At 39.8% G+C, this 26090-nt stretch overlaps 1 protein-coding gene across 7 annotated transcripts in view; it reads right to left on the bottom strand.

Annotated features, from left to right (window-relative positions):
• Positions 1 to 26090, bottom strand: part of SLC4A10 (solute carrier family 4 member 10) — a 951410-nt gene that overhangs the window by 548348 nt on the left and 376972 nt on the right. For all 7 annotated transcript variants that reach the window (XM_085645437.1, XM_085645436.1, XM_085645442.1 and 4 more), the window contains exon 3: positions 24254 to 24400. In XM_085645437.1, the coding sequence (XP_085501563.1) occupies positions 24254 to 24400 (147 nt within the window). The remainder of the gene's footprint in view (positions 1 to 24253; positions 24401 to 26090) is intronic.

Raw genomic sequence — 26090 nt, 5'->3', positions numbered from 1 at the left:
TGTGCCACAGTGCTGGGGAAAGTGGCCCCAGATGAAGCACCCAGGGTTGTGCTTGCGGAGCAGTCCATACCCAAAGTGGTGCACCACCAAAGCTGCCGGGTGGAGGTTCAGAACTCCTAAGACCTCCTGAAAGCAAAGGGCTCCCATGGTCCCTGGAATGTCCAAGATGACCCAGAAGGCAGCACAATTTCAGGGGCTTAGAGATGGTATGCATAATGCAGGTTGAGAAAACTCCACCCTTATTATCAGCCAATCCAGTAAATGGTTACAATGTAGCCGCCTTCTTGAAACCACCATTTGATACGTCAATGGTGTCATATTGGTGACAGATAGACTGCCTGGATAGAGACATTTGCTATTTCATTGATGCAATAGAAGAATCAGATAACAAAAAGGTTATCAAGTGCCTTAAGAATCTTGCTGTTGAAGGTGCAAAGGAAGGCATAAAGAATATGTTGCGAGCTGAGGAAATGACATGCAGTCAAATCAAAGCAGCCTTGAAACTTAAGTCCAATCCAATGCCAAATGTAGATTATGAAAAGTACATCTTCAGTCAAGAACAACAGAAAGCTGGTGAGGCCATTGACAAATTCATTGAGAAACTAGATACGCTCATCAAACACTGTAAGTTCAATTAATTTAATGATGCTATTCTCTTCAGAGTGATTGACGGATGTTTGTCAGATTTGTTCAGATGACGAATGCTGACGAATGCTGAGAGAAACTCTTAGCCCGGAGCGAGTTCTCATGGCAGCCAGAGCAGAAGAGTGTGCTGATGGACCAGCTGCTGACTGGAGACTGGAAATGACCAGAGTGAGTCAGTCATAAATGTGAAAAATAAGCCAAAGAAAAAGGTCGAGGGACGCACAGTGAATAATTCAAAGAATCTGTACTTCAGGCGTGGATTTTCATTTCCATATGAAGGTAAATGTCCCAACATTAGGCAAATCTGCAAAAGCTGTGGAAAGGAGAACCCTTTTGTAATGGTTTGCAAGGCGAAGGAAAAAGTAAGTGTGTCACGGCATGAACACAAAATGGCTGCCCAAATGTTTCAGAGGTGACATTTGACGCACGTCCATAAGGTCAAGTGACCACATCAACTGAGGAAAATCAACACCAAATGAAGAAGGTAGACATCTAAATCTTCTTCAAACAGTTCTTCCACATCAACGTCAAGTGAAAGTGAAGAAGATGGTTGTGCCATGTCGATGTTTACCTCAGAGAAACGTGTGCATGTTGCACTTGCCGCATGTGAGGAAAAATAGCAGCCCAAGGAAAGTCGGGTTGGATTGGGAAAACTCAAGACTATGAAAGTAAAAATTGCACATTATTGAGGACATCTGTTCTATTGCTTAAAGACACAGACAAATTGCCTTTCACTTACAGGAAACTGTTGAAAAAGAACTAGAATCCTTACTCAAACACAATATCATTAAGCTTCCACTGATCCAACTCCATGGGTTTCTCCCATAGTGGTAGTACCCAAAAAGGACAGTGAAGGAGCTGTACGCATCTGAGGGGAAATGTCATCAGCCTATCATGAATGCATTAAATTATATTAAGGATATATTGGTTTTCCGAGCTACATACAAGGAGCACGACAAAGCTCTCAAACAAGTGTGTCATTTGCTCGCTGAATGTCAAGACATGTGTGTTCCATAATAAAAAGTTAAAATTCTTTGGCCATATCTTTTCTGATGGGGGCATGGCACCCAATCCAGCTACTGCTGTCCCCCACAAGATGTTTCCATGCTATGTTCAATCCTGGGAATGGCCAGCTTCTGCTCTAGATACATTCAAGACTTTGCCAATGCCATTAAGAGACTTGACAAAAAAAATATTTTTTTTTTCTTTGGTCACATGAATGCAAGAAATGCTTCCAGAAAATCAAACAAGCTATTGAGAACGCTACTGAAATGGCATACTTTGATCCAAAGCTTCATACTGTGGTTGTTGTTGATGTTAGCCCTATTGCGTTAGGCACCTTGCACAGCAGACACCCAAATGCTCAAAGACGTATTGTTGCAAATGCAAGTCGAAGTTTGTCCCAAATCTGAATTTGCTGATTCACAACCTGAGAAAGAAAGCTTAACAGTGGTGTGGGCTTGTGAACTTTTCCAAGTATTCTGCTATGGGTTCACGTTTATGAAGACCATCAAGCATTGTTGATTATCTTTGGCAACCCAAAGGCAAAAATGCCTCCTCGCATTGAATGATGGGGTCTGCAATTACAAGAATACAACTACATCATTGTGCATCATCCAGGGAAAGATCAGAAACCTGCTGACCACTTCTCACAAGAGCTTCTAGAGTACCCTGGCACCCATAATAAGATGGCCAATGGCTACATAAATTTAATTATCAAATCTAGCACCCCAGCGGCTATTTCGTTGGAACAAATTGTCACTGCCACGACTCAAGATAGTGACATGCTAAAACTGAAGGACATTATTACACATCAATCTTGGTACCAGCAGTCTCGCCCTCTTACCCACATCAATAAATACCAGAAATTTCAAAATGCCAAAGATGAACTGTCCGTTACTCAGGAAGATATTATTCTAAGAGGTTCAAGAACTGTAATTCCAGAGAGTCTGTGACAACAGATAGTAGAAGTGGCCCATGAAGGACATCATGGAATTGTTGTCACCAAACGAGCTCTCTGAGACCGAGTCTGATGTCCATACCTTGAAGAGAGAGTAGAAAGAGAATTGAAAGCCTGTCTATGCAACTGCGTGTCACTGAAAACCACTCAACACACCTTAAACATGTCAGAGATGCAAACGCATGCATGGGAAACAATGCTTTTGGCTTCTTTGATCTTCTTGGCAATGGCCATCACCTGATGGTGATCTTGTTGGCTTCTTCGATCCTCTTGGCAACAGCCATCACCCATGGTGATCGTTGATGAATACTTTTATTTCCATTCATAGAACATCTCTCATCTATGACTCAAGAATGAGTCATTGAGAAATTAGATAGCATCTTTGTGAAATGGGCTATTCCTTCGATCCTAAAGTCTGACGATGGTCCACTTTTCAACAGTTGAGAATTCAGAGACTTTCTCAGTCATTTTAATGTGAAGCATCAGAAGAGCACACGTCTCTGGCCACACGCCAATGGCCTTGTTGAACGTTTCATGAATACTCTTGAGAAAGTTGGCCAACATGCTGTACTAGAAAAGCTGAACTGTCTTAAATTCGACTCTTTAAGCTTACTGTTTGACCCCTCACACAACCACAAGTGAAAGCCCTTCAACCCTATTGTCTGGGAGAGCCAGAATGACCAAGTTACCTCAATGGACCAACAAATGATCAAACACTGAGGATCAAACCTGCATGAATAACTTAGATAGTAAGAGTAAAATGAAGGCCTATGAAGACGAGCATCGACATGCAAAGACATTATGTCCACTAGAGGTGTGTTCGTTCATCAGCAGAGAAAATGAATATCTAATGCTGCTTTTGGTGCTGAACCATTTCATGTTGAGACCAGCAAAGGACACAAGGTGACTTCCTAACACTCTGGAACATCCATTATGCAAGATTCCTTGGATTTCCAACATGTGGCTAATCGCTCATCAGGCACTGATGTCAATGTAGAGACTGGGTCTGGAAGGAAAAGTGAAGACCCCCTGACTGCTGATGTTTTTAAATCTTCAACGCCGGTCATGGACACTTCTATTGCCTGTCCCCTGTTTCCGAAGACACAGTTGAGACGTGTGTTCAGAGTGCAACGAAAACTCATTGAATAGCTATGATTTTGTATATATTTGTATTTAAGAGATGGGGAGATCTAGTGTTGTGTGAGTTTGTAATGACAGAACCCTTGTGGCTCCTGATGGACTCTGTAGAACTGTGATGTTAGCATTAGAGCATACTGAAGTGAATGCAGGGTTGGAATGTTAAGTTTGTGGTTACATGCAGAAGAATAAAGACATGTTGTACTAAGCTCCGTGTGTGACGTAATCATTAGTGAGTACTCGGGCTGGGGAGGACGCTACAGGTAGGAGCTTTACATGTTTGAATTATTGACTATAGTGAAGTAGTGCTAGGAGCTGCACATGTCAATGGAACTCATAGCTGCAGCCAGGCTTGTAAACCCAATCCAACACTACAAAAGGTAAGTGCTACAGGAGACAATAAAAAAACCAGAATGATTGGTCTTGTTAGAAATGGTATTTCTGGTTGGCAAGGGCCAAGTCCAACAGGTCTCTAGATTAACTGTGAAGAATGAAATAAAGACATCACGATGACTAACTATTAGGCATTAATAATAAGGATATTTAAATAATTGCATCCAATCAATTGAGAACAATAAGGTGTTTCTCAAAACCTAATTGTTCATTGTCTTGCACTCCTTTAATTGATCAATTTATTTCTCTTTACCCTCATTGCTTTGACAGTAAGACTGAGACTCAACATAAATGAGTCCCATGGGACTAGTGTTGGATTATAGTATTATTACCTTGCTTCTTGTGGGCATACAATATTGGTCCTGTTTTTTTATATATCATTGTCCTTTAGGCCAGCCTTATCCAGCTCATGCTAGAGGGTCATTCCTGCTTTGAGGTTGGCCAAAAGAATGGTTATTGTAGCTAGAGTACTTATATAGGTATTTGGATCCATTTAGGAGTGTCAACACCGGCGCCAATGATGGCCTCCTTTCTTTTCATGAACATCTTGCTGATTGCTGGAGGGGAGTGACCTTGGTGAGTGTTGTGCAAGATGAGGCCTGTTGCTGGGAGCAGGCAGTGGGCCCCAGCTGGGTTAACCACTGGTTCTCCTTTTCTTAGTTTCTTTGTTTCTTCATCCTTCTGTCTCATGAAGCTTTACGTTATGGAAAAGCAATCTAAAAGTATTGTGACACCAGCACAGGCTCTGTATTGTATAACCAACTGGAAATAAACAACCCGTTGGACCTGTCATCCTCAGGATGGTGTTCCCCCAAATGTTTTGCCTGCTTACCTCCTCTTATTGCTATATCTTTTTGTTTTCCGTGGGACTCCACTCACTTTACCGCTGCTATCCAGTACTAATGTGTATGTGTTTCTACCCTAAAAATGGTAACATTGGTGTATACACATTTGGCATATTTGTTTAATTATAGGTCCCTTGTAAAGTGGTATACCATATTCCCATGTAATCTAAATGCTACTAGTGGGAGTGCAGCACTGGTTGTGCAGCCCACAAAAGTAGCTTTTCAAGTCTGTCTCAGTCTGGCCCTTGCAAGGCCTGTGTGTGCAGTATATTGCCACTTCGACTTAGCAATTAAAGTCACTTGCTAAGCCTTAAATTCCCCTTTTATTACACATAAATCATGGGTAACGTAGGCCCTAGGTAGTGCTAAGGGCAGATTTCTGTGTATCTAAAAGACAGGACATGTGCTTTTAAGTTTTACATGTCTTGGTAGTGGCAAACATCCAAATTCATTTTTCACTACTGTGAGGCCTACTCCTCTCATAGACTAGCATTGAGTGATATACTTATAAATTGAAATTCTGGATTAGAAAGGAGTAACTGCATCATGTTTCATATCTTTGAATTGGCAATGAATATTCATCTTTATTGGAAAAGTTAGATTTATCCTTACTGTTTTAGAAATGCCAATTTTAGAAAGTTGACATTTCTCTGCTCTTACTGCTCTGTGTGCTTTGCAGCTTGTCTCCAATACACATCTGGGGTGGGTGACAGCTACACTTTGTGCATTCTCTAAGGACAGCCAGAAACACAGGAAGGGTGGGTGTGACAGAGAATTCATCTGCATTAATCTGCGTTCTGATAAGTGTTCGTGGGCAGGAGAAAAGAGGGGGAGCTGGCACTTACACCTAGGCAGTGTCCTGTTCCCCACGCAAAGGGCTGATTTCAAACCATACTTCAAAGGCACAACTGGGTATAAGTACTGAGGCTCTGACCCTCTCAAGACAGTACACTACTAGACCTGTGAAGAACTCTGCCAAGAGTAAAGATTACTCTGCCACAAGGATTGCCACTCTGCTTAACTACTTGTTCTGAAGGAACTGCTTTTCTGCTTTGCTATGCTGCCCTGCTGCCTGCTGATCTCTGCCCTGCTGAGGACCAGGACTGGACCATTTCACTTGAACCCAGAGTGACTCCAAGGGCTTGCTGGCTTGCCTCTTTTCAGAAGTCTCAGGGCCATCAACGACTTCCTTTAACTTTACAGCAGCACCTGAACTCTGCTATCTGTGAGTCCTGCCCTGCCAAGTAGTACTAATCCAATCCTGGGCCATTGATCGGGGATTTCTACTGTCCAGAGCAATCCAAATTGATGCAGTGATGACTTTTTGTCAATTGGAACTGATAAAGGAGCCGATTGAAGATATCGCTTCAATGGACTGCTCGGCAGACAGAGTGGCTCAACGACGCCACTGTGTCTGCATCGTAGAGGGCAACGACGCCACTGTGTCTGCATCGTAGAGGGGTTCATCGACGAAGCCTTCATCGCCTGCGCGGATTAGAACCGGCTCATCGAGTCTCGATGTCGAGGCTTGCTCCATCCCAGGTACTTTTTCAGCACAACCTGCATGAGTTCTGGAAGTAAGGACAATCCTCTCCACCACTAACCCTTTCCTCCCGGCTATCATCCTATGGCGTCGCTACATAGATGATATTTTCTTAATTTGGAACCAAGATTAAACCACCCTTTCCCAATTTGCCCATTGGCTGAACAATAACTGCTCTGGTCTCACCTTCACCAATACACACCACAGGTCACACATTCCCTTTCTAGACCTCACTATATATCACTCCAATGGAGAATTACTTACCAAACTTTATAGGAAAAGCACAGAAAGGAACACCTTACTCCGGTATGAGAGCAATCACCCCAGAGCCCTTAGAGACTCTCTTCCTTACTCCCAATTCTTGCGCATTAGACGCAACTGCTTTGAAAAGGAAGATTACTTCGCTGAAGCACTCATCCTTACCAACAAACTCAAAGCACGTGGCTACCCAAAAAGATTAGTGAGGAATGCGCAAAAAAGAGCTTGGTACTGCCCAAGGGAAGTCCTCTTATCCCCCAAAGAAAAAAACAAATCCAACCGCATTGTTTGCGTGACCACCTTTTCCCCTGCCTCAAACCCTATCCGCAAATCTATCCTACATCACTGGCCAGTGATCAATGCAGGCATTCTCTCACTTGAACGCCCCTTATTTGCCTTCGAAAGAACCGCAACCTGAAAGATCATCTTGTGCGAGCTCCCCTCCCCTCTCCCCGATCCATGTCCACTTTGGACGAACTGTGGGGACGTAAGCCACTGATTGGACATGTAAAATGTGGGAATTGTAATGTATGCAGCGCAACCATTGAAGGTACTAATTTTGTATTTAACAATGTATCTATCAAATTGAAAACGTTTTCGAATTGCAATACTAGCAATGTCATTTACTTGATATCATGTCCTTGCGACAAAGTGTACGTAGGCCAGACCACCCAAAAGGTCAAACTGCGCATCGGCCAACACAGGAGTAGAATACGATGCAGAACTCTTAATGCTCCAATGGTTGAACATTTTGTGGAAATGGGACACAAAGAAGATCAATTCAAATGGACAGTGATCAAAACTATCAAACAACCGCCAAGAGGCGGTGACATCAGCAAAATCTTGAACAAGGAGGAATTAAAAATCATTATCCTCATCAATAGCATCAGGGATGGCCTGAATCGCGTTGAAGACTGGACTAATCTCATTTAAACCATCTATTGTACTTTGACAATAATTTCCTTCACACTACAGGGGCCATGTCTGGCTCCTCCGTTCTTGCAGAACCCGTGTTTAGTTTCTCTTTCATACTGTGACTGTATGGACCACCTTTATTTCCATAAGGGTTTCCCCTCGGTATGTCCTTTTACTTGGTCTTTGTACTGTGAACCCTTAAGTCTGTGTTGCCATTGCTTTCTTGGTTCCAAATATCATCGCAAATTTTGCTCAAATCGTAGAAAACCCTATTTGATGTTTAGCCCATGGTATTTTCTCATGTAATTACTATAATTCGTTTTTATCCTCTCCATTGTCTGTTTCGGCTAAATACCTTAATTACAATGTATTGATTGATGTACAGTTTCTACTTCAAATTGGACTGCATTCATAGATGTCCAGTTTATATCTTATTCACATTCATTTCTGTACTCTTTATTCTTACATTCCTCCCTACTTTCGGTAGTCATAGTCTATCTTAATGCACAGCACCTATCGACTCAACTCGCTATACACTCTGTTCCAAAATGGCGCCCCTTTCGGCATCCTCACATCGATTGCACTGTGCACTCCCCAGTCCCTCCTCTCTGTTGTCAGTACCCATTGCAAGATGGCGCTACATTCCCACGCTGCCACTCCGAACGTACTTCCGTTCCCTCAAATACCCTTGCACCGCCCGGCTTCCCTGTCACTCCAATTCTCCGGAGGTCCCAGGCAGTTCATGAGGTAAGCGGCCGCTATGTTTTAGTTTCCCAACCACCCCCCCCCCCCTTATCCCGCCCGCCATTCCGCATAATTTTCTTTCTCTTTTCCCCTCAGTGCATTGTCACCCTGCCACAATTAATCGGCGGAATTCCCTACCCTCGGACCGGTACTCCCGGCCAATTTCAGCCCGGTTGCCCCGCCGCTTAACCTCGAGTGGATTACCTATCATGGATTTGTTCCGCGGCTTGTCTTCGTAGTCCGGCACTACCAGTGTGCCCTTTTCGAACCCTTGGACTCTCCACCCTAGGTCAGGAACTCCCGACCTGCCATTACACAGGTACCCTTTCCCTCATGCCCTCCGTATTCCTTCCTACTCCATCTTCTTATAAAGGTTTTAATTTTCTTCTCCATTTTAATTTATACCAGGTCGGTTATCCCTGACCTTGCCCACCTATGAGCCCTGTCTCCTTCAGCCGGCCACCTGGCGCTGCCCCTGCGACCAGTTGCTGAGATACCCTTGGTAATTTTTGACTGCTCCACAGCTCTCACTGACTTGCCGCAGCACTCGCGTTCTATACACAAATTGCGATCACTCTCTCTCCTCGCTCCATGCACTCATAATTAATTGCTAAAATGATCCCACATCACTCTTGATCATACCTCACTCCACGCATTACTCCCACTTTTCCATCGATTTCGACATAGATGCCGGCCCCCCAAGCATGCCGCTGGCCCAATTCTAGTCACTTTATGCCCCCTTATAGTGCGTTGAATCCCACACGCACTCTATCGTCTGCATGATATTCCTTCTGTTCATACGGTATCATAGCACAGGTCATTATATTCTTTCCTAGCACCCCGCTCGTGGCGCTTCCTTACCACCGGTCGCATGCTTTTTGTTCGGCATGCCTACTTGTTTCTAAAACTCAATCTCTCTTCTTCCTTCATATCTATTCTTTTCCTTTTATCTTCACAGGCAATTTCTTATGCTCAGGCTAGCAAACTATTCTTGTCCTGATGATGATCCTATTATTCTAGACAGGATCGAAACGTCGTCGACCCATGTTAACAACTTGCACATTAAGCCAGTGTGTTAAAAAAGTGCAATTGCTGTTACTCTAAAAGCTTTTACATTGGATTTGTAACAAAGCTCATTACGTCTTGCCTGAAATGCCCCTATGTATGTAATTGTTTTATTTGTATTGTCTCTTCATTTTTTCCCCATAGGATACAGGACTGTGTCCCACCATTAGTATGTCATTGTAATTGTTATTCTTTCATCTCAGAATTAAATAGGGTTGTCCGGCTGGACATCCCAAAATACAATATAGTTTCGATTCTGTACTATATTTATCTTAAGTGCATATTCTCTCTCTTTCCAAGGACCACTGTTTCTTTTATAATGAGTTCTGTAGCCAGCTTGCCCTCCATCATGGTGAGTATGAACTTTGGATTTATCGTGGTCCAGAGTGACCTCAAGTAACTCCTAAGCACTATTTGACTCTAAGCAATCGATTTTGAATTGATCTTTAAAAATTCAGAACTTCGGTTTGCCTTATTTGATTTTGTTTTTTTAGTCTTGTTTTACTCATACAATTATTGTCTATTTTTCTAAACCTGTGGGGAATCTTTTTGTGGTGTTTTCATTGTGATACTGTGTGTGTGTGTTGCACAAATATTTTACACATTGCTTCTTTAGATAAGCCTGACTGCTCTGTGCAAAGCTACCAGAGGGAGAGAACAGGTTATATTTAGTGTGTGTATAGCCTACTCTGACTACAGTGGTGGTTCCTGCTTGTACAGGGTGAATACTCTGACAAGTAGAAACCCCATTGCTACCATTACCTTTTAGCTGTGTCCTTGGGAAAAGAAAATATGCCTTGCATGGGTTACACAAACCTCAAAAGGAAACATCAGAATCACTAAGTGTGGGTGATATGAATGTTTTCTCTTCATGAAGGTAGAAGTGCCACCTTGTCTGACACACGTGTCCACAGGACTGTTCCAGCCCACTAGAACTTCAGAGGGAGAGCTCCTCTTTACTTCCAGTACTTGGGATGAGCTCACGTGAACTGGAGAAAATAATGGGCACAGCAGGAGTCTGGCAGGCTAGAATAAATGGTACATGTTAGATAGTACAACAGAAAAGCTTCTCTGAGGATGGACACTAAAGAAAGCAGACAACTCTTCAGAAAATCCTCTCAGTAGATTAGTCTCATCACTAATGTGTCCTCTTAGGTAGATGATCAAACATCAAGGGTCTCATTAAAAGTTGCTTGGAGCTTCATTCCCAAGGGGACCACTCCAAGCACTACATCTTTCCCGGTGTGCTCGGATCAGAATTATCAGGTCCAAAATCTTTGGGCGTGTGAATTTCAGGCATAGAGAGGTCACGTCTTGTTTTCCTTGTGGAGCTTTAGGGTATGAAGACAATAGTTGCACCCAGCCTCTGCCCAAATCCTTCAGCTTGGGAGAGCAGAAACTCACTCACAATCTGCTCTCCTGACATCCCCCACATGCTTTGCAAATCCCTGCTGGCAAAAGAGTAGAGCCTACTTGTGAAATTAAAATCATGTATACATCCTTAACAAGAGGCCGATATAGGTGTTGGATATGCAAATCTGGAATTCACTGTGCTCAGTCCTCTGTACCCTCACAAGTTTGGCAGAGTTCAAGACAAAGTGAAAACTAGTCTCTTCAAAGAGACTTTTCCACATTGCAAGATGTTTCAAGAACTACTCAGTCCTCTCACAGGGACACAGTAAATAAGAACACAACACATTTATTATTGAACCCCGGTTCTGCACACCCCATTTCCTCCTAGCTGGTACTATGGAGCGGACAAAGGGGCTGGGATAGTTTCCCTCAAAATCTATGTTCAACAGTCAACAACACCATGAAGTTGCTTCAGTCACATGCTTTTGCCTTTCGAAAAACCTAAATAAATAAAGTGCAAGAATGTATGCGAAACTATCCTTGATCTGCGGTTGAATAGAGTAGGATGGATCACATTTTTTTGTCTACAGGTTTTGACTGTCATTTGTTTAGTTCATGAGTAGAAAGTGCACAGTCCTGGATTTATCATTCGGTGGCTGTTTACCAAGAAAGGAGAGGAATCATTTGTATTGTTTGATGTTGAAAATGGTGAACTACTGGCAGAAACAATAGATCATCTCGGCCTTTGGAAGGTCCAAGAAGAGTGAGGAGAAAGATTTTATTTAACAGCTATTTGATGTGCAATAAAACGTTTTCTACCACCATATGTCCAATGTTTTTCTGATTAAAAAGTGAGTTGGGATGCACCTTCTATGATTCAATTATGGTAGTTGGAAGATCCTTTTCAATACAGATGCATACACAGCACTGGATTTTGCCAATGTGCTTTCTTGCACAGAAAAGCTCAAAACTGATACATTTTGAAAGCTTGAGTAAGCAGGTGAGTTATAACGCTTAACATAGCTTAAGCATGATTTTGCAGAGTGCACAATCAATAGAGGGAGATTGAGCGGCAGATCTAGCTTTGTTACTGAGTGGCCAGTCGATTGTGGCTAGCTAGCCTAAAGAAAAAATTGCATTTTCATTTCTGTACACCCAAGTGAATAATTGCAACCATTTTAAATTTAATGTTGAATATTCAGCCAAAGGACTTCAAGAGGTCCCACTGTTTTAATGAAAATATTGTCATGAACGCTTTGCTCAGAAATTGTTCTGAATAAATAAAGGTAATCATCACAGCACAGAGTCCTAGTTTCTGTCAGCACACTCCTTACACTATACGGTTATATTGTGTCTAGGGAAAACACAACCATGCTAGCACGTATCTTTTACCAATTGCTTAATTTCTCTTCCTTGTCATAAGGGCTTACAATTACTGACTTTCACTCAAACATCCTATTTGCAATAACCAAGCAGCACCACAACGGCAGAATATGGCTCAATATGGAGTTAGGTAATCTAGTATTGTAATGTGTAAAATTATGAATCTCTAGTGGGGATTTCTAGCAAGTCTCATTTATAAGCCCTTCTACAAGGACCATACAGATTGAAAATGTGTGCTCACAGTCACTCCACAAACATCATAAACCTGAAAGAACAGGATTTCCCAGATGCAAAAAAAGAAAGAAACAGTTAAATAATCCTTCTCTTGCTATATACAAATTATCTGGAATAAACTACCTCTCTTATGCCACTGGCTGCACACTTCTATCCATTAGGAAAGAACTAAGGATCTCATTTAGTGGCAACAATAACAGGATATCCGCCATAAAAAAGATAAAATATCTCTTTTTCCACCTCTGCATTAAACTGTCCTTAAACAGAAGGTAGACAAGTCATTATTGGAACCTCATGTGGCTCGGCCTTCAGGCCATGGTCCTCAGGTGCGTCATTTGTTGGTACTGTCAAAATCAAATTTATTGTGGGCTAGCCTTCACTTCCTGTGTCTTTAACATTAAGAATGAAAGCTATATAATGCTTTATGAATTTCTTAGTACATGCTTTCATGTGACCCTGTTAGGCTGGGAGAAAAGCGGAGACGTGCGAGCGTGTGAGCACAAAATAGCCGCCTCCTGGTGAGCTCCGTGACGAGGAGCCAGTTCTTACCGACGAATTACAGTCGGAATATATCAAAAATTACCCTGGCAGTTCTGTGAAGCTTGCTTTTGTGCTGTGGTCCTCGACCTTTCAATGTCAGTGGTGGTGGTTTTCATCCTCCTGCTTCTGCTGAGAGCTCTGCTTGAGGTACTGCCCAGATTTTCTGTCAGGGGGGCAGAGCATACATTCAGGAAAAGGCCTGGTGTTGGCCTAACCACTCTGACAGTCAGTCTTAGCTGCTGCACCTGGATTTTCCTTGCTGCATTTTGGCTGCATTTATTTGATCTCTCTCTACATTACATTTATTTACTCCTGGCAATTTTTCTAGTGTGAAAATGGAGGTTAAAAATGCGCAAAATTCTAATAATAAGAGGAAGCAACAGGTTTCTCCTCCTCCTGTAAAATCTAAAGTGGTGGAATCTAGTGAGCCTTCTTTGACATTAATTCTGGATGAAATTCATACGCTGCGAACCAACACAGACACCACTGCGTCAGAGATTAAAAACTTACGTAAAGATATGTCCAGTATGTCAATGAAAGTTTCTGGTAATTCCATTAAAATTTAGGATAACAAAGTTCAAATCAATGCCTTTGCGCCCCTTGTGGCAAAATTTCTCCTCTGTTAGCTCATCTTCTGGATATGGAAAATCGCAATAGGCAATACAACCGGCGTATTTTTAATTTACCAGAGGATGTTGAAGGTCCTAATTGCAGATTATATTTGGAGAATTTGATTTCTGGTCTTTTAAATATTAAATTTTCAGAGAAATTTGAAATTGATACGGCACATAGGATTCCATCCCATCGCAATCCTCATCATACTAAACCGAGACAAATGATTTTTAAAGTCCTACGTCATCACCATTTGGTCTTGATCAGGAAAGCAGCATGCGAAATTCCATCCTTAATGGTTAATGGCAATAAAATCTTTATTCGCCAAGCTTTTGCCAAGGAAACTGTTCGGATTCGTAAAGAATTTTCTGACATGCATCCTCAACTAAGAAGTCTTGGATTCAAATATGGCCTTTTTGATCCTTCAACGATGCAAATCTGGAAAGATAATTTTTATAAGTCCTTCCAACGGCCAGAAGATTTAAAAATATTCCTGGATCAACATTAACAGCATTCTATGGATACGCATGATTCTGCTACTTGAATACTGTTTTAATATGTATTTCTGACTAATGTTACAGTCCTTGTAATGCTGGGTTCCAACGGGTCGGTCATGCTTGTAAAGCGCGTGTGCGTTTTAGATCTGTTATTAATGTTTATTTGTGAATGTCTTCTTTATGTTTGTTTGTCTTTTTTCCTTTCCCTTCTTTTCCTATCATACTGTTTTAGAGCTACTATTTTCTTTACTTTTCTCCAATATTTTCTCCTCTTCTTAAATATTTTAATTTCTTATCTTTTCTATTATGGCTAATGTTCATACTATTAAAATAACTTCTTTAAATGTAAAAGTTTTAAGACATCCGGTAAAGCGCACAAAGATTTTAGACTATTTAAGAAGTTGTAAGGCAGATATTTGTTTTCTTCAGGAAACACATATTGAAGATAAAATACTAGACTATATGAAAAAAATGGGTTGATACTATTGTCTCTTCTCCTGCAAAAGGTCGGAAAAATGGTGTTGCTATTCTTTTTTCTAAATGATTGCATTGTCAAACCTTAAGTAAACCTTCAGATTCAGAAGGTCGATTTGACATAGTCAAAATTAAAATCTTTGATTCAATTATGTTTTTGATTAATATTTATGGTCCAACTGCTGATGATCCTATGTTTTGGTCTAATTTAACTACAGAAGTTCTCAAATTAAGTAACGTTCCTCTTATAATAGGAGGAGACTTTAACGTTATATCTGATCCTTTATTGGATAGAACATCTCTCACTAAATTTTGTCCTCCAAAAGCTTTTTTTACTTTTAAATCTTTCCTTAAAACTACCAAATTAATTGATATTGGGCGATTATATTTCCCTACGGAAAAAATGTTTACCTTTTTCTCTCATCCGCATAACTCACATTCGAGACTTGACTATTTACTAATTTCTAGACAATTAATTAATTGTGCAATTACTCCTACCATTGGTAATATTGACATATCAGATCATGCTTTAATTTCTTTTGTTTTACAATTTAACTCTAATTTTAAATCACAATCCAGATGGAGAATGAATACTGATATTGTTCTTAATGAACAAAATACATTTAAAATATTGGAAACTACTCAAGATTATTTCCATCTCAATCCAGATGGTTCTACTTCCATGGTGAATAGATGGGATGCATGTAAAGCTTATATTAGAGGTGCCTCTATTTCTCTCATGGCACATGACAATACAATTTTTAATCCAAAAGTTAAAGATTTGGAAAAAACAAATTGCAAAATTTGAAAGGCTCTTTATTTCCTCTAATGACCCCCAATATAGATTAAAATTACAAAACCTTCAATATGAATTTAATTCTATTCTTAGTAGAAGAGCTGGTATTCAATTTTCCAATTCTAAAGCCAAATTGTGTTTTAATGCTAATAGATCCGGAAGGCTTCTAGCTAACTATCTACTATCTACATATTCAAAATATCCCAAATAAATTCGATTCATGGTCCCAATGGGAAATTGCCATTTCGCAAAATGATATTGTTAATGAATTTTTAAATTATTACACTACTTTATATAATAAACCTAATTTTGACGATTCTTCTCTAATTGATTCCTTTTTATCTACATGTGGATTACCTAAAATTTCTCTTTTAGATAAAAATAAATTGGATTTACCCATTACTGAAGATGAAATTCGGTTAGCAATTAAATCTCTTAAACAAAAAAAATCTCCTGGTCCGGATGGCATTCCAGCAAAATTTTACAAAGAATTTCAATTACAACGTATCCCTCATTTATTTAAATTATTTACTTTTTTTAGCTCATCAGGGACTATTTCAGGTTCTTTTACTGAAGCGTTAATTGTTGTATTGCCTAAACCTAATAAAGACCCTACACTGGTTTCAAATTACCATCCCATTTCCTTATTAAATCAAGATTGTAAGTTCTATGCTAAAATACTTGCAACTAGGTTAACCTCTGTATTAGATTCTATCATTCATCCAGATCAATCCGGATTTATGAGAAATAGATATTCCGCCAATAATACTAGAACATTATTACATGTTATAGAACAAGGGTCCAAATTATCTTTACCAATAGGAGTTTTAGCATTAGATGCTAAAAAAGCCTTTGATAAAGTCCATTGGCAGTTTTTATTTTGTACTTTAACTTTGGTGACATATTTCTTCATATGATATCTGCACTTTATTCTAGTCCTACAGCTCGTTTATTTATTAATGGCTAAACTTCTAACCTTTTTTCTCTTTTCAGAGGTACCAGACAAGGTTGCCCCCTTTCCCCACTCCTATTCCTTCTTGTAATTGAACCTTTGCTTATTTCAATTAGGAAATGTAATGATATTACTGGTATAACAATTAAAGAGGTTAATGTAAAAACGTTAGCATATGCTGATGATGTATTGTTATTTATAAGTAATCTTATTTCCTCACTTCCTCCTTTATTTGAGATTATTTCATTTTATTCTCTACTTTCTGGCTATAAGTTAAACACTAATAAAACAGAATCCTTTCCTATTAACATTCATTGCAATCCAGACATGTTTCCCATGAAAGATTTAATTTGGCAAAGAGAGAAACTTAAATACTTAGGCATTTTGTTTTCCTCCTCTATAAAATTTACTGTATCATTAAATTGCGAAGCTATTTTAAGTTACATTAAGGATAAACTATCCAAATGGTCTTCTCTTCATCTTTCATGGTGGGGGAAATTAGAATCAATTAAAATTACTATAGCTCCCAAAAAAAACTTCTCCTTAGCTATGATCCCTGTCCAATTTCCTATGAGGTTTTATAAAGATATAGATCAGCTTTTTACTAAATTTCTTTGGTACAATAAGGCACCTCGTATTTGTTATCAAAAATTAAAATTGTCTAAATGTAATGGTGGTTTTGGTATACCAGATTTTTTTTTGTTATCATAAAGCTTTTATATTAAAGCAAAGTTCTCTTTGGTTTAATCATTCTCATTTGATTAAGCTTCCTACATGGCTTTCTATCGAAAAACGTTTGATAGATCCACTCCCCCTACCTTCTTTATTAACTATGTCCAATAAATCAATATTTGTTAACAAATCTGTTATTTTGAAATCCACTAAATTTATATTTCGTGATTTTGATTTAATTTTTCGATCACCTATATCCATTACTGAAGATATGTCTCTATGGTATAACTCTAATATAAAACTTACTAAAAATGTTAGATATTGGCATTCATGGATTAAAGCTGGTATTTTTTACCTTAAAGATATTTGTTGTAACAATGCTTTTATCTCTTTTGATGTCCTAAAAGAGAGATTTAATTTACCTTTCTCTGATTTACTCAAATATGAACTTCTATGCAATTCTATTTTAGATTCTTTTCCCAATGTTATTCCTTCTAATGCTAAATCAGATTTATCAATCTATAGCCAAACCCTTTCTACCTTGCTTCATGCTGTTTCAATACTGTATAAAAAAATGATTACATTTAAAGGGGACAATATTAATACGGAATAATGAGCTTTCTTTATATTTACCTGATGAAAACTGGAAAACTATTTGGCTTAATGGTATTTCAGGATGGGTGCCTGTTTCACTTCATCAAACAAACTCATATATTTTATATAATTGTTTATGGTCTCCATTGAATTTGTTTAAAGCTAAACTTCTCCCGACTTCAAATTGTTGGCATTGTCATTTACATACTGGTTCATTAAGACATATGCTTTTTGATTGTCCCTCTATTTTGGAAATGTTGGACTGAAGTTTGGGAAGTTATAAAGAAAATACTTACTATTCATGATGATTTAAAGTATAACTTGATCATTTGTAAATCTGTTGTTCTTTCTTATAAATTAACTGACTTAGAATGTAAGCTTTTTAATTTTTTATTATCAGCAGCCTTAAAATCTATTACCTCATGTTGGTAAGACGTTTGGTTATTATCTGTTCATAGTTGGTGGTCATGGGTTATTTTTACTAGAAGAGGAGCTCATTTATCCTTAAATGGTATTATTCATTATTGTAATTATTTTCATGTGTTCTGGAAACCTATTGATAAATATTTATCTTCTTAGAATGTATTTTCATATATTACGTTTTTTTAAATCTTTTTATTTTTTTATTGATATTCACACATATTTCTACTTATTAGTAGTTCTATTTAGGATTATTGATGACATATGTATAATTGTTTCTTCTCCCTCCCTTTTTAATTTTCTGTAACATTATATGATATTATATTGTACCTGTCAAACTTTATTAATATGGATAATCCTCATATATTTCTTATTGGTACTTTTATTGTACTATTTTTTGATTTGTCTTTGCTTACTAAAAAATTTAATAAACTATTTTGAACACAAGGCTGGGGGAAAAGCCTTGCTATGTCAAACCTAAGGATTTCAATTTGTTTACTGGCAATGTGTCACTCCTTTGGTTGTGCATTGCGAGTACTCACAGTTGCTGAGGTAAATTTCAATATGGCCATGGCAGAATTTTTGCTATGAACTTTAAATTATGAGATGGCTGCTTCCATGGCAGAGACTGCTGCGCAAGTAGAAAACCCCCCACCACTATAGCAAACTTTTCACACTGCCAAGGTGGCTGAAATGGAATCAGCACCACCCTGACTCCTAGAATAAGGACCTTCACTTGGTCTGATACCGCATAAGATATCACCGCTCCCTCGGTTTAAATCCACCTATCCCTTCCCTTGTTGTCTAAGCCCTCATGAACCTTTTGAAATTGTCCATTCAGGCTACAATATTCTATAATTACCAGAATGAAACAATATGTAAACATTGCTAATAAAATAAATAATTTTCCATATCAGATAATTAGCAATCATTCCCTTTTGTGGTCAACATCCTTAAATTAAGAGGATGCACCAAGAAATGCCAAGTCTAGGACTATTACCCAAGAGCAGTTACTTCCAATGTTTGCAGAGCTAAAGATCCTATTCAAATTACTCTTTTGAAAGACAGTCTTGGATGATGCATGATTATTTGATGAACCACTAAACAAATGGGGAAGGGGGGAATGAACCACTTATGTATTTTATGCCAGAGTCTCTAAGAAGAGTGTTCTTGAGACCCTCAACCACGCCGTCATGGCTTGCAGTGTGTGTTTATCTCTGCTAGCGTGATCTGGTGGATAGCTTCATCAGCGGGCCTTTATCACTTGAGTTTCCTGTTCTCCAAATGATACTACATCCTCCACCCAGAGGGAGGCTGTCTCTGTAACGACAGTGGCATTTGCTTAAACTTTTGGTTTCTGCATTGTGTTATTATTTATTTATTTCGATGCAGAGACACATTAAACAATGTTACATTCATTTGTATATTTTGTTTTGCTAAGCACATGGTGATTAGGGGATTTACTTGTTCTTTAAAATGAATTAAGCCACCTGGCCTGTACATGCACATCACTGCCTCCCCCCGTGGTTGCTTCCTCATCGTTGCAGTCGCCTCCATTCATTACTGTTTACGGCCCCTCATGCACACCGTTCATTCGGTTTGTTTCATTTGCATGATGCATATTATCATAGCGTTTAATTCTGGTGTCTGTGGCACCATGAAGGCACTAATTGTTAGATGAGTTAAAGTTTACTTCAACGCTCTCTGCTTGCATATACAATAGACATGGGTATTAATGCTATTTTTTCCATTTTCTTGGCATATAACAAAATCATAGCACATAGTCCTTGTGTCAGCACTCTTTCTCACGTGCGTTCTCCTCCAATCTCTATCTTTTCTGTTTTTTGTTTCCTACGTTTTCACCTCTTTTCACCCACTTTTCAGTTGTTCTCACCCCTGTAATCTTTTTCTTAAATTTACTGCTAAACCAAATAAATGATTTTGTGCTATGTTACCAGTCCATTTTTGATGTGAAAAGAAAAAGGGCACCCACTTCATACAAATGCATATGCGCAAATGATGACTTTTTCTATTATTATTCAGTATGATGTACAGAATGAACTGAAAGCATTGGCAGAGGCAATAGGTCGCAAAGTAGAGTGCTATTGACTTTGCAAATGCATGATGTCCACCTTTGCAGAGGAAGCAGACTTCCCTCACTCGAAGCTCTGAGGGTCTGAGCTGGTTCACTGTCAGATGCAGTTGGGTCCTGTTTGTGCTTGGAGAATTGGTTTGGCTATGCGGAAACTCGAGGGACAATGTATATTATTTTCATTCTGTGTCACTTACTGTGTGTTTTTTATCTGGGGGTGAGGTCCTTAGCTGGGAGAGCCCAGAAGACATTTAGATATAGATTGGCGATGGGGCTTACAGTCACAGGCTGGTTTGTGGTCCCTCCAGGAAGTTAGAAAAGTTGGTAGTATGGTCAGGAAGCTCAGAATCTTGGGTGAATATCTGTGTTCTGGGTTCTGGTGTCAGCAGCGCTCCAGAAACGTGTGTGTTGTTCCCCATTAACTTTAAAATGCTTGTTTTTGCTTTATACAACTTTCCCCTGGAGCTGTTTACTTGTAAAAAAACTCTGCTGATGGTTCGGTGATGTTTTACTACTGGGGACCTGTCGATATTTTAACTCACAAAGCCTAAATGTACTTTCTTTGAAGGTGCGGGAGAGCTTTTGATACCGTCTTATCCATGAATACTACTTTGCTTTTTGAGAGGGTGGAGTGTGGGACTGAACAATATTTTAATGTAATGGAAAGCTAGCCCTGATTTTTTATATATTCGCAGCTAAGAAGGCAAAGTGTTCAGAGCCCCTCACATATCTGTTAATACCTGCTACTCTTTAGGAAACAGTCCTCACTCAAAATTAACTTTGCTAAGGTGTATATGCTTTCTTTTTCTTCTTAAAGTTTGTTTTTGTATGACATTATTTCCTCTTTTGAAGAGTTGTAGTGCAGGTAGTATGCCAAATACTTATATGCAACCATGAAATATGAAAAACAAACTATTATTCTCATATTCAAATCTGCACAATTTTGCAGACAAAGAATGGTAAAAAGCCGAAATTACACATAAATACTGTAAGGTACATAAAGATGTTTGCGAGAAGCTCTGGCTCCGAAATATCATAGTGAGGTTGGAATGTGTGGCCTTTAGTTTACAAGAAGAACTATGCAGCAGGCACATTAACGAAGCTTCTTGCCTTCATCAACTCTACATTTATTGTACTATGTGATTAAAATGTAAAAGCATTCTACCAAATACACAGGTTGCAGCTCCTCTGCACATTCCACTAGCCAGTACATGATTGCCATCCTTAGCAAGAGATTTCTCAAAATGTTACAGTTCTAAAATGGGTCAAAGGAATGTTAAATTGAATGCAACACAGTGGACACTTCCTCGTGAAATAGAGCCACATGTACGAAGCTTTTTGTTTATCACAAACTGCCCGATTCACAAATTTTTTTTATTTTCCTACGTACAAACCCCTATTTTGTGATTTGATAACCTATGACCAAATAGCAAAATGGGTTCGCGATTCGGTATTAGGTAGGGGTGTGTTACGGCATTTTTTTTTTCTCCAGGGCATTCTTTCCAAATAGCGACTCACAGTCCTATGTACGAATGTTTTGCAACTGAAATGCGGTCTCAAAACATTTACTTTTCAACACCAATTTTAACTTGGTGCTAACGCCCTCACAAACAGGAAGTGATTCCCAGGGGACCCCTTCCCCTTTGTGAATGCATGCTAAAACATTTTTTAATGAGCAGGAATTGGTCCTTGGGACCTCTGTCTACCCTTCAAAAAGGAAACAGAAGAATTTCACTTTTCTTTTTGAAATGCATCTAATTTTCCTTGAAAAAAAATGGCCTGCATTTAAAAAAAGAAGTTGCTTTATCTAAAAGGAAGCACAGACATGGTGGTCTGCTTTCCCCAGCAGGCCACCATCCCTGTGGTAATGCCCATTCCCAATGGGTCGCAAATTGCGACCTGTCTCATGAATATTGATGAGGCAGATCTCGTGCGACCCATTTGGGACTCGCTAATTTGTCTGAGACACATTAGTATATTTCATTTTGGGAGTTGTTAATTACAAGTCACAAAAAATCGCAAATAGGGACTCGCAAAATGAAATATTTGTACTTCTGCCCCCAAATCGCATTTTGCATTTGCGATTCAGTATTTGGAAGGGGCGTGTTTAGGGCATCTCTTCCAAATACCAAATCGGTACAGTATGTATTACTGTTTTGAAACCGAATTCCAGTCGCAAAACATTAATACTTTAGCATCAGTTTAAAACTGGGGGTAACCCATTCGCAAAGGGGAGGAGTCCCCAAGGGACCTCTTCCCCTTTAACCCCTTGCCTGCTCATGACGGAACCACTCCGTCATGAGCCACGGGCGCCGTGTGCTCATGACGGAGTGGTTCCGTCATGCTGCGGCCGTTGCGGCCGCTCCGCCCACGCGGCGCTGATTCCCCGCCTGTGCGGGCGAATAATGCAAGTGGGCGGAGTCGTGACGGAACCACTCCGCCATGAGCACAGCGCGCCCGTGGCTCATGACGGAGTGGTTCCATCACGAGCATGGCGGCGCCGCGCTCACCCCGAACCCCCCCAGTGCCGCGGCAAAATTCGAAAATTCGTGCCGCGGCGAAGGGGTTAAGGATGTAAATAATAATATTTTTAACAACAGGCAGTGGTCCCACTGACCACTTCCTACTCTTAAAAAATGAAACTTCAAGGTTTAATTTTTTCTTTTTAAATGCAACCCTTTTTTGTTTCAAGGAAAACGGGTTGGTAAAAAAAAAAAAAGATTGCTTTATTAAAAAGACATCACAGACACTGACCTCAGCAGGCTTTCATCCCTGTGATGGCCATGATTGTTAGTGGGTTGCAAACTGCGACCTACCTCATTAATATTCATGAGGTAGGTCGATTTGCAGTCCACAAGCAATCCCTAAATGAAACCCAATGAGTTTCCTACATTAGGAATAGTAATTTCCTAATGTTTGTACATGTGGCCCTAGACCTCCAAATTGCCCAAAAAACTCAAAAACTTCCAAAAACCGAACAATTTTACTTAAAATGCCTCGAAGAATGTATGCAATTTTGTGGAATGTATAAATGTAAATACTTGATTTAATAGCACTGAAACTGTGGTCATATAAAAAGTAAAAGTTAACACTTGTTTGCAAGGTGTGTGTTCCAGAAAGCAGCATCTCCTTCCAGAGACAGCACCATAATCTGCCAATATTGGTCTATTTGTATTATTGCTGTGCTCTCATCCCCCACCCGCTGTCAGGGTGGCCTCATCCTTTGGCCTATAGTTGGCTTCAGAGGTAATGCCTTAGAGGCTGAAGCGAGATGTTAATCTTTTGTCTCATTATTTTTCGCTTGTGCGCTCATGTTTACATGCACGGCATGTTAGTACAAGCTCTGGCTCCTTTTGAATCTTCTGGGCGATACCATAATCGTCCTGGCATCTCTGTGAGCCGGCCCAATGCTTCTCCATGGGAGGCACATTGAAGTTGCAGTCCTGGGTCGATCGGCCAGTCCGAAAATTGTATTTTCTGCTTGCTAAAGTCAATGTCGTTTAGAACTGGGGTTTTAAGGTTCTGTATGGCCTCCCCCATGGAGCAATGCGGTGCAAAACGACAAAAAGCATTGTGGTAATTTATTTACTAATATAAAAGTCTGCATGCTAGCACGAAATTGCCCAGAGCCACGCAAGAGCGCACACAACCATTAGCAAGTATCCCCTCAATCTTACAACATTGAACTAGTACAATATTGTTTTCTAACCTGAAAGTCATTCATAAAAGTTCATTGATATTTTTTATTGTGACAAATCCTTTCAGACAAGAAAGATTTCCATTTATTTTCAGAGCTCTCACGTTTCCCTGCTCCAGGCGCCATTAGCTCATCCAGTCGAGGATTATAATTTGAACTCTTGAATTTGTAGACTTGATTTTCAGATTGATAAACAGGACTGCAAGTCAACAAAGGTACAGAAAAAACAGGACTACATGGACCTAGGAAACCAGAGAGCCATTCATCTTTGTATATGGAGAATACCTTTGTCTGGAACACCCATTTTATACACTGGACATAGTTTATTTTCACCATCTGACTTTTATAAGTCTGTTAAAACAGAGAATATTGAGTGACGACTGACGTCAGCAGAAGAAATAATGTTTAGTTTACCTATGTGCTTAGCCTTACCATATGTAGGAGACTCTCGTCCATCATCGAATCCTGAATTTGGCTCTTTGTCTTTCTTTCGATGCTTGTGCCCACGATGCCTATGACGCCGGTGACTTTTCCTTCCACCAAGAGGAACATGCACTCCAATGAATAACGTCCGATGACCTAGGGAGTGCAATACAAGTTATTAACTGACTGCAATGCAGATTCTTAATACAAAAGGCAACAAAAATGAGTTAAAAGTTTGAATATCAAGAATACGACAAACTGCCTACAAGGATGCATGCAATTCTTAACTTAATCATTAAAACAGATGTACCGCCTATTACAAGTTGAGCCCTTCACAATGGAGTAAAAGATGTGGGTTTTGGTGCTTTATGCCACAAAATTTGTAGGTTCTGTTTCCTGTACTTTTCCCTTTTTTTGACAGGTTTGAGCTTTCAAAATTCAGACCTTAGTACACATAAGGCCAGCTGTACAAACATTAGGAATAATGATGTTCTCATTGTGAATCTCTGCGAATCATAATTAGGAAATCAATATTCCTAATGTATGAAACTCTTTTGAGTTTCATTGGTGAGTCCTAGTGGATAACAAATAGATTTATCTCATGCATATTAATGGGGTAGGTCGCAATTTGCGACTCATTAGGAATTGCAGCCATCACACCTCCACTTCATTACCCTCATTCTCTGTAGGCTCACCAGCCTGTCTTGCTGCCAACCAAGCCCGCAGATCCTTTTACAGCTCCCCCTTTTTAGTGAGGCCTTTGAAAGAACACTTCAGATCCCAGCAGATACTTTTCCTATAGGTTTCCAACTGCTCCACCTTAAACTCCAAGTCCACAAGTAAAATTGATGGCTCACCAGACTGAGACATTATTGTGGATAAAACTCAGGAGTTGGAAAGAAGAGAACAGTCAAAAACAGTATGTGGTTGTGTAATGGTCTGCCATATGGAGGTAGTGTACACCAATCACTGTATGCAAAGTACAAACATAAGTCCTATCCTCACCACTGACCATCAATGTTAGAAATTGGGTCTCTAGTTGGCAGTGGTTTGTACCCTATCCAAGTAGGGACCCTCACTCTAGTCTGGGTAAGGGAGTCATACAGCTAAGATAACCCCTCTAGTTTTTGGCTAGAGGTCACTGACTTTTTTCACTTCTTGGTAACCTCATTTCAGTCCAGGAAGCCCTATAGATCATGGATTCTGCCTCCCTTAACACAAAGCAGAATCTCACACCCCAGGAACACACACGGCCGAATTTTACACTGTGCTATCGTACCATTCACACCGAACACAGCATGTGACACATATAACTGATTTCCAAGCTTCTTCTGTTTACATCATTTTTAATTTTGCTGTGAGGCATGAATCACTGCTGAATTCCTTTGTTTCCCCACTATGCTAACAACAGACAGAACTATTAGAATAAGGGATACATGGATCCCAAAGGTCCAGAATGTTCTGGCTATTTCAGGAGTTTGAGGCTTTTAGCCAGGCAACAAACTTTATTAAATGTCAAAAAGGTAACACATGTCTACTTCAGAGTCCCCCTTTGAGAAAGATGCCTGGGCGCACTGGCCGATAAATTGGGGGGCCCCTGTATCACATCCTCTACACTGCCAACCAGTGGTCGACTCGGCTCAGCAGCGTATTTATCTTTTCATTATTCGTAGAGCTTTGAAGGTTAAAAGTGAGAGCACAAAACAACCATCGAACACAACTTGCACTGAGGCGTATGCACTTTGCACCTATTTTAGCACTGTGACCGAAGTCTTGATTAGGCCTCGAAAATAACTTACACACGTGATAATCATATACACCTCGTAATAGGATGCAGCATTCACAA

Source organism: Triturus cristatus, chromosome 3_1 (genome assembly GCF_964204655.1).
Source record: "Triturus cristatus chromosome 3_1, aTriCri1.1, whole genome shotgun sequence".
Lineage (NCBI taxonomy): Eukaryota > Metazoa > Chordata > Amphibia > Caudata > Salamandridae > Triturus > Triturus cristatus.
This window is presented reverse-complemented; position numbering and strand designations above follow the sequence as displayed.